The 14360-nt window shown below is 65.1% G+C and overlaps 2 protein-coding genes across 2 annotated transcripts in view; both read right to left on the bottom strand.

Moving 5' to 3' along the window:
• Positions 1 to 2007: 2007 nt before the first annotated feature.
• LOC119106849 (uncharacterized) lies at positions 2008 to 3450 on the bottom strand (the record flags this gene model as incomplete). Its single annotated transcript, XM_037230190.1, has 3 exons — positions 3330 to 3450; positions 2638 to 2828; positions 2008 to 2191 (listed from the first exon to the last, which is right to left on the bottom strand). Coding segments are annotated over exons 1-3 (460 nt in total), but the record flags the coding sequence as incomplete, so codon positions are not given.
• A 927-nt stretch (positions 3451 to 4377) lies between these two features.
• LOC119106850 (R3H domain-containing protein 1) overlaps positions 4378 to 14360 on the bottom strand; it is a 28527-nt gene continuing 18544 nt past the window's right edge. Inside the window, exons 7-13 of the mRNA XM_037230192.1 lie at positions 10111 to 10263; positions 8678 to 8759; positions 7979 to 8083; positions 7038 to 7224; positions 6406 to 6515; positions 4509 to 4534; positions 4378 to 4387 (exon numbers count right to left, since the gene is read on the bottom strand). Of these exons, the coding sequence (XP_037086087.1) occupies positions 4378 to 4387; positions 4509 to 4534; positions 6406 to 6515; positions 7038 to 7224; positions 7979 to 8083; positions 8678 to 8759; positions 10111 to 10263 (673 nt within the window). The remainder of the gene's footprint in view (positions 4388 to 4508; positions 4535 to 6405; positions 6516 to 7037; positions 7225 to 7978; positions 8084 to 8677; positions 8760 to 10110; positions 10264 to 14360) is intronic.

Below are 14360 nucleotides of genomic sequence, written 5' to 3'. Positions count from 1 at the left end.
TATGGACAGGTCGACGGGACCTACGCCAGCTCATGACAGAGTCGACCGGGGACCTACGCCAGCTCATGACAGAGCCGACCGGGGACCTACGCCAGCTCATGACAGAGCCGACCGGGGGCCGTCTCCGCTGCCAGCTCATGACAGAGTCGACCGGGGACCTACGCCAACCTCATGACGAGCCGACCGGGGGCCGTCCGCTGCCAGCTCATGACAGAGTCGACCGGGGACCTACGCCAGCTCCTGACAGAGTCGACCGGGGACCTACGCCAGCTCATGACAGAGTCGACCGGGGACCATCCTCCGCAGCTCATGACAGAGCCGACCGGGGGCCGCCCGCTGCCAGCTCATGACAGAGTCGACCGGGGACCTACGCCAGCTCGGACAGAGGTCGACCGGGGGCCGTCCGCTGCCAGCTCATGACAGAGTCGACGCGGGGACTGTCCTACGCCCAGCTCTTGACAGAGTCGACCGGGGACCGTCCTCCGCCACTCATGACAGAGTCGACCGGGGGACCTACGCCAGCTCATGACAGAGTCGACCGGGGACCATCCTCCGCCAGCTCATAACAGAGTCGACCGGGGACCGTCCGCCGCCAGCTCATGACAGAGTCGACCGGGGACTGTCCTACGCCAGCTCATGACAGAGCCGACCGGGGGCCGTCCGCTGCCAGCTCATGACAGAGTCGACCGGGGGACCTACGCCAGCTCATGACAGAGTCGACCGGGGACCTACGCCAGCTCATGACAGAGTCGACCGGGGGACCTACGCCAGCTCATGACAGAGCCGACCGGGGACCTACGCCAGCTCATGACAGAGCCGACCGGGGGCCGTCCGCTGCCAGCTCATGACAGAGTCGACCGGGGACCTACGCCAGCTCATGACAGAGCCGACCGGGGGCCGTCCGCTGCCAGCTCATGACAGAGTCGACCGGGGACCTACGCCAGCTCATGACAGAGTCGACCGGGGACCTACGCCAGCTCATGACAGAGTCGACCGGGGACCATCCTCCGCCAGCTCATAACAGAGTCGACCGGGGACCGTCCGCCGCCAGCTCATGACAGAGTCGACCGGGGACTGTCCTACGCCCAGCTCATGACAGAGCCGACCGGGGGCCGTCCGCTGCCAGCTCATGACAGAGTCGACCGGGGACCATCCTACGCCAGCTCATGACAGAGCCGACCGGGGGCCGTCCGCTGCCAGCTCATGACAGAGTCGACCGGGGACCATCCTACGCCAGCTCATGACAGAGCCGACCGGGGGCCGCCCGCTGCCAGCTCATGACAGAGTCGACCGGGGACCTACGCCAGCTCGTGACAGAGCCGACCGGGGGCCGTCCGCTGCCAGCTCATGACAGAGTCGACCGGGGACTGTCCTACGCCAGCTCTTGACAGAGTCGACCGGGGGACCGTCCTCCGCCAGCTCATGACAGAGTCGACCGGGGACCTACGCCAGCTCATGACAGAGTCGACCGGGGACCATCCTACGCCAGTTCATAACAGAGTTGACCGGGGACCGTCCGCTGCCAGCTCATGACAGAGTCGACCGAGGACCGTCCGCCATCTCATGACAGAGTCGACCGGGGACCTACGCCAGCTCATGACAGAGTCGACCGGGGACCATCCTACGCCAGTTCATAACAGAGTTGACCGGGGACCGTCCGCTGCCAGCTCATGACAGAGTCGACCGGGGACCATCCTCCGCCAGCTCATAACAGAGTCGACCGGGGACCGTCCGCCGCCAGCTCATGACAGAGTCGACCGAGGACCGTCCGCCATCTCATGACAGAGTCGCGCGGACGGAACGAGTGCTAAACGAGTCAGCCATTTACAATTTCAGTCTGGAGAAAATACAATTGACCAAACTGGCACTGCAGCATTCAGGGATCACCATCTCAAGATCTACGATGCAAAGCATACTTATGTAACGAAACTCGCCTCCCACCAGGACAGTAAGGCGGCTAACACGGCCCGAGCAGCGCGACCGGTGGCGGCCCGGGACAGCACTCACTGAGCGGTACGGGCCGCTGGAAGGCGGGCGCCGGCGCCGCCAGCGGGTGCGGGTGGTGGTGGTGCAGCAGCAGCGAGTCGTCCAGCGACTCGGCCGAGCGCAGTCGGTGCCCGTTCATTAGACGGCCGGCCACCGGCGGCCCGGCCGACACCAGTGACGGGTATTGGGCGGCGTACCCCAGCACCTGGACACAGACACGTGCTGGTTACACGGCTGGCTCGCCGCTGCTTAATGTTTTGATGTCCCCGAATGATGCACGGAACATTTAAATTCGCCAAGGCATGCGAATCTAATGCCCGAACACGGCATTTTTTCGCGCCCTGTGATCCAACCCAATGGTTACTGGGACGCCTATAACATCGCTGCCGCGCGCTCCGTGCCTCCCCAACTTCAGCAGCCCACAACAAAGACTAATCACTTCCAGCCTCTGCCCAGCCTGCCCGGCACTTCCCCAGACCAGCCTGTCCAGTGCTCCCCCAGCCCAGCCTGCCCAGTACTCCCCCAGCCCAGCCTGCCCGGTACTCCCCCAGCCGAGCCTGCTCGGCCTGCCCGGTACTCCCCCAGCCCAGCCTGCCCAGTATTCCCCCAGCCGAGCCTGCTCGGCCCTGCCCGGTGCCCCCGCTGCCTGACCTGCTGCGGCACGGCTGACGGCTCGGCGGCCGGCCGGCCGGCCGCGCCCGCGTACGTCTGCTGGCCGTAGAACGGCGACAGCGGGTAAACTGGCGGCCCGGCGGCCGGAGGCGAGGTCATGTAGTAGCCGGCCTCGTGCGCCGGCGCCGAGCTCAGGGTGGTGCCACCGCCCGGGTACACGCCCATGTAGGCTGCGGCGGGGAGGCCAGGTCATGACGCACGTCCGCTCATCGCAAAACACAGGGCAAAAGGTGGGGTAACTCAGAGACGCAGTCTGATTCATCCGCCGAAGTCCGAGCTGAAGTCGCGGAAGCCGCGGGCCCACGCTCGCCAAGACGGTGGCAAAGCTCGGTGGCGAGAGACAGGTGGCAGGTGAGCGGCAGGCAGCGACGGCGGAGAACGGCGGCGTCCAGTGGCGAGAGACAAGTTTCGCCCGTCAAGTTCAAAATTTTCCAAAAAAGAGCGTCGTCTCGAAACTGGGCGCACTTAACGACGTTAGGACAAGCTGCCCCGGCGTCGCCACCAAAATGCGCCCGAATATCACCGTACACAGGTCAGTTTACACCCTTTTCCCCGTGTTTCAAACGGAAACAAAACCAGACAAAGTAACCTATGCAGAGGGAGTACTCCGCCTAGTAGATGGCAGCATAGTCCTTCCCCTGGCACTCGTAGGCTGAGTGGCCGTCACGTACACGGCTGATGCTGCGGCTGCTCCGGGCCCACCAGCTGATGGTACATGTAGCGCAGAGGCACGGCCGGGCCCGGCAGGCAGTACATCTGCTGCTGCTGCTGTTGCTGCTGTTGCTGCTGGTGGTGTTGCTGCTGGTGCTGTTGCTGCTGGTGCTGCTGGTGCTGCTGAGCGGGCTGGGCCGTGCGGTAGGTCAGCAAGGTACTGCTGCTGCGCCGCCAGCTGGGCGTCGCCCTGGCCGTGCTCGGCCAGCGTCAAGCCCATCAGCTGCTGGCCCACCTCCGCCAGCGGCTTCTCAGCTTGCTGGGTCTGCCAACGGCACCGAGAATGGCGGCTAGCGCGCGGCCGGCTAGCTGACGCACCTCCGGCCGACGACGCTCCGGTGGCGGGCGCCGTGCGGCCGACGGGAGAACGCCGGCCCTTGCTGAGGCACGCGCACACAAGTCGGCGACCAAAGAGTCACACAAGCCTTGCTCTCGCCTCGAAACTTTGCGATCCCTGAAGGCGACGCTTTAAATGACGTTATAAGAAAGGCGTCCACTTTTGCACCGCCTGAACGCCCCCCCCCCCCCCCGCTTTACTGTCCTGGCCCGGCGTCCCGCCGAGCCACAACTCCTCCCGCGGTCGCGTGACCGCCGCCCGCAGCGGTCCGTTACCTGGAGAAGCCCGTGCGCCCGCTGCTGGCCGGCCACCAGCGGCGGCACGGCGTAGTAGCCGGCCGACGGCTGCGGCACGCACTGCAGCGGCGCGCCCCTGCGACGGTGGGCTGCCCGCCGACGCCACGTACTGCAGGCCGGCCGTCGGCACGTACTGCAGACCGACGGACGGCGGCGGTGGCGGAGGCGGCGGGGGCGGCGGGCCGGCGGGCTCGGCGCCGGGCGACACGTACCGCACGCCGGCGGTCGGCCCGCCCGGCGGGCTGGCGCCCACCGGCAGCTGGAAGGGCAGAGCCGCCGGCGGACTGGCGCCGCTGGCGGCGGCGGCCGGCGGCGCCAGTGGCGCCAGCAGCGGCGGGTTGGCCGGGTTGTAGCGGTACACGGTGCGGTCCTGGTTCAGGTACGGCTGGCCCGAGTGAGGGTCGATGATGACGGAGCCCGCCGGTACGTCCTCCAGGTTGCTGACGGCCCAGAGCACCGGCTGGCCGCCGCCGCCGCCACCGCCGCCGCTGCCACCGCCGACTGACACCACCTCCTCCAGACTGTAGCCGGTCTGGGGGCACGACACAGGCACGGGGTCACACCGCGCCCCGCGGGCTGACAAAGCGAAGTTTCGCGGTTACACTGCACCCGGTCTGGTGCCAGGGCGGAGGGGCATGAGGTCAGGCCGTCGCTTGTCATGGGTGTATCGTATTCATGGAGTACAGGAGCCTGTCGGTGATGACTGACCCGGCGGCAAGGGGCAGCATCGACCCGCGGTCCTGACATTCATGGTGAGCGATGCCGCCCATCGGGTCCCCTCAGACGCCAGATACGGTGTCTTGCATGACTCGTACACTGCACGTCCCATAACTCTGACTTCCATACTCCAATAACCTCCACATTCCATTCCCAAGGGCACCCTGTCCCTAACCAGATTTGTCCGCCTCTCTATGGGAGCTAGCAAGGGCTTCACTTTATATGCTTACGGGACGAGGGGGGGGGGGGGGTGGCTGAACCGCGAATGCTGATGTGCGCCCCCATGCTCCCCTGAGCCCCTTCAATACAGATGAGCAAAGGGGGAATACTGGACAAAATTAATGCAGGACAATTATTCCAACTGCTGGTATGCTAGGTAGCAGGTACCTAAACATACCACTGTTAACAGTATGCTTATTTTGCACCAAATAATATCTCATATGTATCTCATGTTGTTGGCATGCTTACTTCCTCATAAGTTAAGCCAGTCGGCATATGTTGTTCGTGTTATTTTCGTCATTTCTTTCAAATGACGACGCCTGGATTGGGATAAAGAACAATTGACCACAGTATGCGGCAGCTTTTAAAAGTATACGGTGACTCAGATAAAGATAACTACATGTTTTCCCAACAGTGCCAGTGTGCTTACCGCACAATCGTGGTCGTGGTGGTGATGCCACACGATCAGCGACAGCCGTAGTCATCAGTGATTCCTTAATATGACTTATTAGGGTGTTTTTTTTTGTGAATTCCACACCATTCAAGTTTTTCGCAAAAAAGCTGCTCACATAAACATGAAATAAGAACTCATTCCTCAGCAGGACAACAATTTTGAATCTACGAAATATTATTATAGGAATAACATCTTAATGCCGCGGACGAAAATTCAATTGGTCGTGATCCGGAGAAAAATCCGGTTCAGGGGCAGATGAGGTCAACTTTTTCGGATCAGCTCCCAGAGCCGACGTTAGAAAGTGGCATCCGCGGGCGCTATGCTGAAGCCGGCTGGACTTGAGCCGGGCGTTGTGTTGCCCTTATCGCCGCTGGTGTCAGCGACCGACCCATCCGCAAACATCTGCCGACAGTGCCCGCTGCACGTGGTGAGGGAGGCCGCCCCGCCCGGACCATTACGCTCCACAGTGTCGGCTACGTCGAAGGACCATGCCGGGCAGCTGGGCGCGTCGCTGGTGCATCTGAGTACCACGGCGGGCAGAACGGATCGCTCGAGAGCCTGGGTCAATAGCGAGCACGGTAAAGCAATGGAAAGCCTGCTACCTACGGTAAAAGATTGCCAGCATTGCGTGTAGAAGCCAGGCCATCCCTAACGTTTTGAAAATTTCAATTCACAAGGCTCAAATATGCGAGGCTTCCGTGCCGTCGCTTGGTGTTGCATAATCTCCAGTGTTATGTAAGTTGGTCGCTGCGAGATTCTGTCTTACGTAAGAAGGTAAGGGGAATTCCATATTCTAACGACCCTGGCTAGGTCTAACGACCCAGCCGCTCGAAAACGGCATGAGCGCAACCGTAACGCGGCGTGCCCGTCCCAACGGCAACGTTCCCAACGTTCCCAACGTTCGTGCCTGTCCCAACGGCAACGTTCCCAAAGCTCACGCGGCGCTGAAGTTTCACCGAACCAAACGTGACGCGCATATCGTGCCCGGATCGCGGCGCCGGGCCGAGCCTCACCTGGTGCTGTGAGGTGGGCGAGGGCGTGGAGTCCAGCGTCACCTGGCTGACCGAGGCCGTCTTGTAGCCGCTGGAGGGGCTCAGTCGCGACACGCTGCTCGCCGACGAGTCTGAAGCGGACGGCCGACGGGGCGTCAGGCGTGGCGCGCGCGGCCGCCCCCCCCGAGACCGCCGCGCCCGTCGCGCGCCAGACGCGCTGCACACCGATGACCAGCGGCGGCCCAGACGGCCTCCGACGCGTCCGGTGACTTCCCCGTGTACGCGGCAAGCCTGCCACGCGATGCTGCTGGCCGATGCCCGTAATCTAATCCGCGCGATCGGGACTTTGACCGATGATAAACGTGAGACACAAGGGTGCCACTGGGCACTGATATCGAGCCGGCGCCGCATCGGGCACCGAGTTCGCTGCAGGCCGTCCGCCAGACCCGTCACCCGGCTGGAGGTGTCACCCGTCCGCCGCGCCCAGCCGCGCCGGCGCTCACCCTGTTTGGCGAGGCGCGCGCTGCCGGCCGAGCTGGCGGCGCTGTCGCCGCGGCTCAGCGCCGCGCCCGTGTAGCCGCCGAAGCTGTGCGACTTGGAGACGCCCGGCGGCCGCGCGCCGCCGCCGCCGCCACCGCCGCCAGCGCCGGCGCCGGCCGCCGCCGCCACGCGCAGATTGTTGGTGCTCTCCACGCTGTCGGTCTGATTGAGCCGGGCGTAGCGCGGCGGCTGGTCGACCGAGTGCGCCTTGGGCATCTGGCGGCGCGCCGGGTCGGCCGGCTCGAGCCAGGCGGCGGCGCGCCGCTCGCCGCCCGACTGCCAGCCGTCGCCGTCCAGCTCCTGGCGGCGGGGCGGACAGGTCAGAGCCAAGCGCCGGGTCACGCGGCCGAGGCCGGAGAGGGGTGACGGGGCTGGGCGGGGTCCACCGGACAGGCTGGGTTAACGGTCGCTCGCGTCTGGTCGGATCAGTTAATTAGACGGGTGGGAAGGCGGATGGGACCAGAAGTCGTAATCGACGCGGTGAGCCACGAAACACGTGGTCAGGTGGCGGCAGAAAAGGACGGGCGAGGTCAAACAGGTCGCACGGGGTCACGTGTGTCGTTCGGGTCACAGACGGCAGGACGGCCAGTGGAATTCACCCGAGTCACGAAGGGTTCCGACGTACTCGGCGAGCGCGCGACGGACCAGAACGTGCGCCTGATTAGATTCCGAGCCGACGTGAGTTAACACGGGTTCAGAAGCCCGGCAACTGACACGGACGGACATCCCAGGCCACTGCGCAATAACAGAGGCTGGCATGACGCACCTCCGGTCCAAATGCAGATCATCTAGAGGCATTTACTCCCACCCGTCCCACGTCAGCGGACGCAGCACTTCATATGCTAAGGCTTCTCATGAGCGACGGCTTCACTAACGCTTCTCTCTCAAAACCAACCACCGTGGAGGGGTGTCGGGCGAATATCGCTGTTTCCAACGCCACTTGCGCCCTAGATCAGCCCACCAGGAGCTGCACAGATCCGACACCGCAGTCCCCCCTCCCCCACCACACGGCTAACCACGGCCGCGCGATACGGAGGCTCGTCTCGCGCCTCACCTGCTGGTTGCTGAAGATCCTCGTGCGCGCCTTCCTGTACTCCACCTCGCGCTCCTCGAAGCTCCGACTGCGCCGAGAGTCCAGCGAGCTCTGGCTGTCGAAACTCTGCCGGCCAGCGCCAGCGCGGTCACGACCAGAGCCGACCAGCAGGGCCCGAACGTCGCCGGCGCCAGCGCGGTCACGACCAGAGCCCACCAGCAGGGCCCAAACGTCGCCGGCGCCGCGCCATTTGGGGCGCCCGACTAGCAGGGCCCAAACGTCGTCGGTGCCGCGCCAGTTAGGGGCGCCCGACTAGCAGGGCCCAAACGTCGCCGGTGCTGCGCCATTTAGGGGCGCCCGACTAGCAGGGCCCAAACGTCGCCGGTGCTGCGCCATTTAGGGGCGCCCGACTAGCAGGGCCCAAACGTCGCCGGTTGTTGCACTATTTAGGGGCGCCCGACTGGCGCCCCCTAAATGCAGGAACTAGCAGAAACGCTTACGACTAGTGGCATTGGCAATGCCGATTTTTTGCCACATCCCTAAAAGTGGACGTCTTACTTTTGTTTCGGTTCTTACCGTCGGGCCTTACTGTGATTGCACAGAGCAAAGCTGCTCCAGCCAATAACAACCAAAAACAAGGCCCAAACACGTCAATGCACACGCTCGCACGCTCGGGAGCTGCCCAGACGTCGAGCACTTACGCACCCAAGCAGTACCTACCCTGGAGTAGTGTCCCAGCAGTCCGTCCCGCTTCAGCAGCCGCTTCGGCTCGTCGCCGTCCTCACGCAGCAGGTCACGGAAGCTGGCGAGGAGCAGTGGGCGCCGTCAGTGGGCCGCCTCGACCTCGGCGCGCGCGCGACGCGGTGCGAATGTCCAGGACGACACCCCTCCCCTGCCACTCCAGGGCGGGAGCTGACTTACACACCACCGGGCGGTGACTAAGCCATACGGGCGGCCTGGTCTTCGCAAGGCGGCCGCACCGACACCGAAAGGTCACCACTCCACCACGTACGCTAACTGGCTACTCCAGGCACTTAAAGGAAGTGCTCCACGTTTGAAGATATGAAGAGAGCACACGTTGTGATGAAGTAACCCCACTTATAACCTTGATATGCTTTCAAATAGAAGACTGCTCCACGGAACATCAATTCTCTATTTAGTACATATGCGCCTCACTATGACATCGTTCGGCTAAGTCATCGTGCCTTGTATCATAGTGATTGACAGCCAATTGACGGCCGTTATTTCAGGAAATCGTGCTCACAAACACCAGATATGAGCGACTCGACCATTACAGTTTTTTGACCTGATTGCTGCATGGCCGATGGAGTCGCAATATTTGAATGACGTGTTATTATGGCGTTATGATGCCTGGGTGACCCTGAAACAACCTGCACAAAAGTCTGCAGATCTTCGCGAGCCTGTCGCTCCGCAACTAGATGGATTTATATATCATTAAGGGCAGGGCTCTGAACTGCACCGAATGATCTTCAAGAGGGCTGCTTCAGTTAAAAAAACGCACACAAATATAGAACATTCCCTTAAATCAAGGCGCGGCTCTGCGCCACCGCCAGCTCCACCGCACCAACCCAGCTGACTGTCCCGCCGCACCCACCCAGTCGACTGTCCCGGCAGCTGCTCCCACAGCTCCCCGTCCCACCGCACTGGCCGGCACATCATCACGCTCCCTGCAGCTCCAAGCTCCGAGCGCAACACTCCCCGGTGCCCCGGCCGCTGCACCCGACGCCGGCCCGCCACCCGCCCGGCGGCGGCCTCTCCGCGCGCGCTCACACCTGTGCTCGGGGACCGCACCAGACGCCGGCTCGCTCCCCGCCCGGCGGCGGCCTCTCCCCGCGCGTGCACACCTGTGCTCGGGGACTGCACTCGACGCCGGCCCGCTCCCCGCTCGGCGGCCGCCTCTCCCCGCGCGTACACACCTGTGCTCGGGGACTGCACTCGACGCCGGCCCGTTCCACGCCCGGCGGCGGCCTCTCTCCGCGCGTGCACACCTGTGCTCGGGGACTGCACCAGACGCCGGCCCGCTCCCCGCCCGGCGGCCGCCTCTCCCCGCGCGTGCACACCTGTGCTCGGGGACTGCACTCGACGCCGGCCCGCTCCCCGCCCGGCGGCGGCCTCTCCGCGCGCGCTCACACCTGTGCTCGGGGATGCGCGTGCGATCCGTCTTGGTGACGATGACGGAGGTGCCTGTGGGGTCGACGTTGTGGTCGAGGCCGAAGTAGACGGCGGCCCGGTGCACCAGCATGCGCTGGTAGGACGACTGCGGCGGGAACCGGAACTCAGCGCGCCTGTAAAACGGCCGGGCAACGGGTCAGGGCAGGCGTACTGGCCGGTCAGGGCAGCCACGGCCAGACGGCGAGTCAGGACCGGCATACTGGTCGTAGCCACAGTCGAGCAGCGGGTCAGGGCCGGCGTACTGGCCGGTCAGGGCAGCCACGGCCAGGCGGCGGGTCAGGGCCGGCATGCCGACCGGTCAGGGCAGCCACGGCCAGGCGGCGGGTCAGGGCCGGCATACCGACCGGTCAGGGCAACCACGGCCGGGTGGCCGTCAGGGCCTGCACGCTGGCCGCACAGCCGGACGGCGGCAGCGCTCTCCCCACATCAGGACATATGCGTGCTCGCCACGGCAAACTGGGAGGAGCGAAGGCGATGCTGGTCTGACCAAGAGCGGCAATCGGATGGCTAACGACATTCCACAGGCTTGCGTCCCTTAAAGACGTGATTCTGTGGGCTGTGAACATTACCATCACTCGAACGCTGACATTATCATTACGCTGACATCACTACGACATAAGTCACATCGAAGCTTGTAAAGGTTAATTAAACGAGGAACGGGAAGCCGCACCACCTGTACGTCGTCCTTGCAGCAGCGGCACTGCACCGCGACGCAAGCATAAATTCCGTCCAATATTACGCACCAGACGTAACACCAGTTTTGTTCGTGCTGAAGTGTGGGCGGTGGCAGGCCTTCCGGGTTACCGGCGCAGCTTCCGCGAGCGCGAGCTCAGCTCCCTAGTGACCAGCGCCGCGCCGCCCCGCCCACGCCCGCTCGCCGCTCATCGTCCGTCTCGCGGCGCTCGTCTGCACGCGGCGTCCACAGCGTGCAGCCAGGCAGGCGTCAGCCGGCTGGCGGGCTCGACTCTGCGCCCAACTGTGTCAGCTCGAAAGTGGGTCTTACTGCGAACTCAGGGGCGCTAGCTCGAAAGTGGGTCTTACTGCGAGCTCAGGGGCGCTAGCTCGAAAGTGGGTCTTACTGCGAGCTCAGGGGCGCTAGCTCGAAAGTGGGTCTTACTGTGAGCTCAGGGGCGTCAGCTCGAGGGTGGGTTTCACTGTGAGCTCAGGGGCGTCAGCTCGAGGGTGGGTGTCGCTGTGAGCTCAGGGGCGTCAGCTTGAAAGTGGGTCTTACTGTGAGTTCAGGGGCGCCACCTCGAGGGTGGGTCTCACCATGAGCCCAGGAGCGTCAGCTTGAGGATGGCCTTACTGTAAGCTCAGGGACGTCCGCTCGGTGAGCGTGAGCCCCAGTGAGCCCGGCCCGGCTCGGCGCCGTCTCTGCTGGCACGGCAGACTGGAGCGTGACACCTGCCGGCTGGCTCGCCGGGCGCCGGGCGCATGACCTGCCAAGCGGCCGGTCGGCTCGCTCCGCCTCGGAGCCCGGCCGGCATCCCCTCCAGCGGCGCCTCGCCGCACCGCTCCAGCCCGCGTGCCGCCACGTGCGGCGCGGCCGAGCCGGGGCGAGCCGCGCACGTGACAGCGCCGCTAGGATTAGCGGCGGTCAGCGCGCGTGACGGTCGTGGCGTGACGCGCCGGATTGGCCGGGCCGAGTCGCGTGACGTGCGAGGCGGGCCATGAGCCGGCCTCATCCCGAGCAGGGGCGGTCGGCGCCGGCGGAGGCTGAGAGGTCCCAACAGCTGGCGACGGTGCCGAGCAGCTCGGCCGCCGCCGCCGCAGCCGCGGCACGACACCGCGGCGGCCGGTCAGACGGCGCGTCGGCGGCGGCTCACCGGGCGCAGTCGGTCTGCATCCATCCCTACGGGACATCGCGGTGCGGCCCCGCAGCGACGCCCACACATGGGCTGGCGCGAGCGCAGATGCTTAGTTCGCCCCACGGCTGCAGACTGCTCTATCGAGTGGCACTGCAAGCCATTGTGACCCCCAGCCGTGTCATTGTGAGCCGGTGAAAACGCACGAATAAAGCTAGTGCACTCTAGCAGTCCCACGGCCCCCACAAGCTGGCGCAAGCACTCGCCGGCGGCACGAGCCGGCGTCCAGCCTGCCGGGATTTTCCAGCGCACAAGGTGTTCACTGATGGTCTGTTTAGGCAGCGATGCCGCACCTAATACCAGGCCGACAGTCTTCCTAATACAGCCTTCCAGTCACCGGCCGAGCAGCCGGGAAGGCCGGCCTCCAGCGTCCCACGCCTTGCCGCAGGGGGGGACCCCAGCGGTCGGAGCCGGCCCTGACCGCCGGCGGCCGGCGGCCACAGCCGCTGTCGACCCGACGCGTTGACGCCGGCGACACCGGTCACCGCCCGGCGCGGCGAGATCAATGTCATTATCGACTGCCGGCCCGGCCGCCGGCGCTCGCCTGCGCGTCGCCGGCGAACGGCATCGAGCGGCAGCCGCATCTCCGGCGGCCGTCGTCGTCGGACCGTCATCGGGCGGCGCGGCGGCCGCCGATCCGCTCCGACAGGCCGGCTGAGCTGGACACAGAGCGGCTGCTCTGTCGGCTCCAGGCCAGGCGCGGCGGCCGGCTGAGCTGGACACAGAGCCGCTGCTCTGTCGGCTCCAGGCCAGGCGCGGCGGCGACCACGCACCGCCACCGCCGCCCAGCAAAGGTCATCCAGCCGCCAAAGGTCACCGCCGGCGGCGAGCCGAGCCGAGCCGAGCTGGGCAGGTGGGCGGCCGAGGCGGGGGAGGCCGAAGGTCGCCGACCACGGCGGAAGAGTTACAGGTGGCCGAAGGTCAGGGGTCGCGGCACGCTGCGGTGCGCGCCGTCTGCACCGGACAGCGCCGGCAGACCCGTAGGCGGTGGTGTCGCCCCTGTACCGGAAGCCCAGCATACAGGTGCACCTGAGACGGCTGCGCACGTACGGTTCAGCGGTTTAACGTATACCCGCAAAGTGCACCGAACTCAAAACGAAATGGCCAGACGAAGGCTTCTTTCAACATGCGCGTCGCAAGACTCGAAACGACACGTAGCATACAACTTGGAAGAACGCAGTGCCCCGACTCAGCGACTTTGTAGCGGAAGGTCACGCACTGGCGCGGTGGGTGGGCCATCGTGAAGACGAAACCAGAGCGTGGGCATGTCACGCATAACATGTACACCACGTGGCTGGTTCATCCAACAAAAACGAAGCCTGGCAATCGACGACTCGAAGTCATCATCGCAACGTCGCCACAAAACGTCGACAAAACACGGAAAATGTCAATCAATTGCCGCCGAGAAACCAGGGCATGCCGTATTTCCCGAAGCGAGCCAACTCACCACCTCAAAATCACGACAAAGCCTGCCCACTCAGCGGTGAGCGACCACCGCGCAGCGAGGCAGTGGCGGTCCGGGAAGACCCGGCCCTCCGGTCCGGCCGGCGACACCTCCACTAAATCATGGACGCGGTTTCGACTGTCGCGCCCGATGTATATTGCAACAGCCCATCAGACACACGATCAACCCTCGGAGGGACCCGCGTCGACCACCGACAACACGATTCCAGAGAGAGAGAGAGGGGCGAGGAAAAGGAATAAGGGGGAAGATGGGCAAGAAGAGCAAGGGGAAGGGAGCGGGAGGGGGGGAGAGCGACGGGAGGGAAGAAAGGAGGGAGAAAGCGAGAGGTGAGGCAAAGACGTGCATAGAACGGGAAGCAGGCCTTGGGAGGCGGGAGGCGGAAGGAAGCGGGGGGGAGGGCGGGGCGCAGGCCGTGTCAGGCGCGGCGCGTGCCGACCGTGAGTCAGACCGACCTCGACCGTGACAGTGATTAGCGGGCGCCGGCTCCACGAACTGTTACCGACAACAATCGACCATCGATCGCGCCGAGCCGGCCCGGCCCGGCACCAGCGGCCCGCGCCGCCGCCCACGCCTCCTGGCGGCGCCGGCTTGGTCGGCGGCCGCCGCTGGCGCCCCCTGCGCCCCTGACGAGCGCCGGCAGACGTCCGAGCGGGGCAGGAGGAGGCGGCGGCCGGCACCGGCGCCGGGCACGCCGTCGGGAGGCGTGACTCAGGCGCCGGCGCCGGCGCCAGCGGCGATACGCGGCGAGCGACGCCGCTTCCGTTCGGATCGCCTGCTGCCGGCCAGCGTAGCCGGCCAGGCCAAACACGCCGGTGACGTCACGGCGCGACAATCGATCTGATTGGCCGGTGCCTGCCGATCAGCTGCCCGCCGAAGTGGC

The sequence above is a fragment of the Pollicipes pollicipes genome, unplaced genomic scaffold, assembly GCF_011947565.3.
Source record: "Pollicipes pollicipes isolate AB1234 unplaced genomic scaffold, Ppol_2.1 Scaffold_6215;HRSCAF=7368_pilon_pilon_pilon, whole genome shotgun sequence".
NCBI classification, from domain to species: domain Eukaryota; kingdom Metazoa; phylum Arthropoda; class Thecostraca; order Pollicipedomorpha; family Pollicipedidae; genus Pollicipes; species Pollicipes pollicipes.
This window is presented reverse-complemented; position numbering and strand designations above follow the sequence as displayed.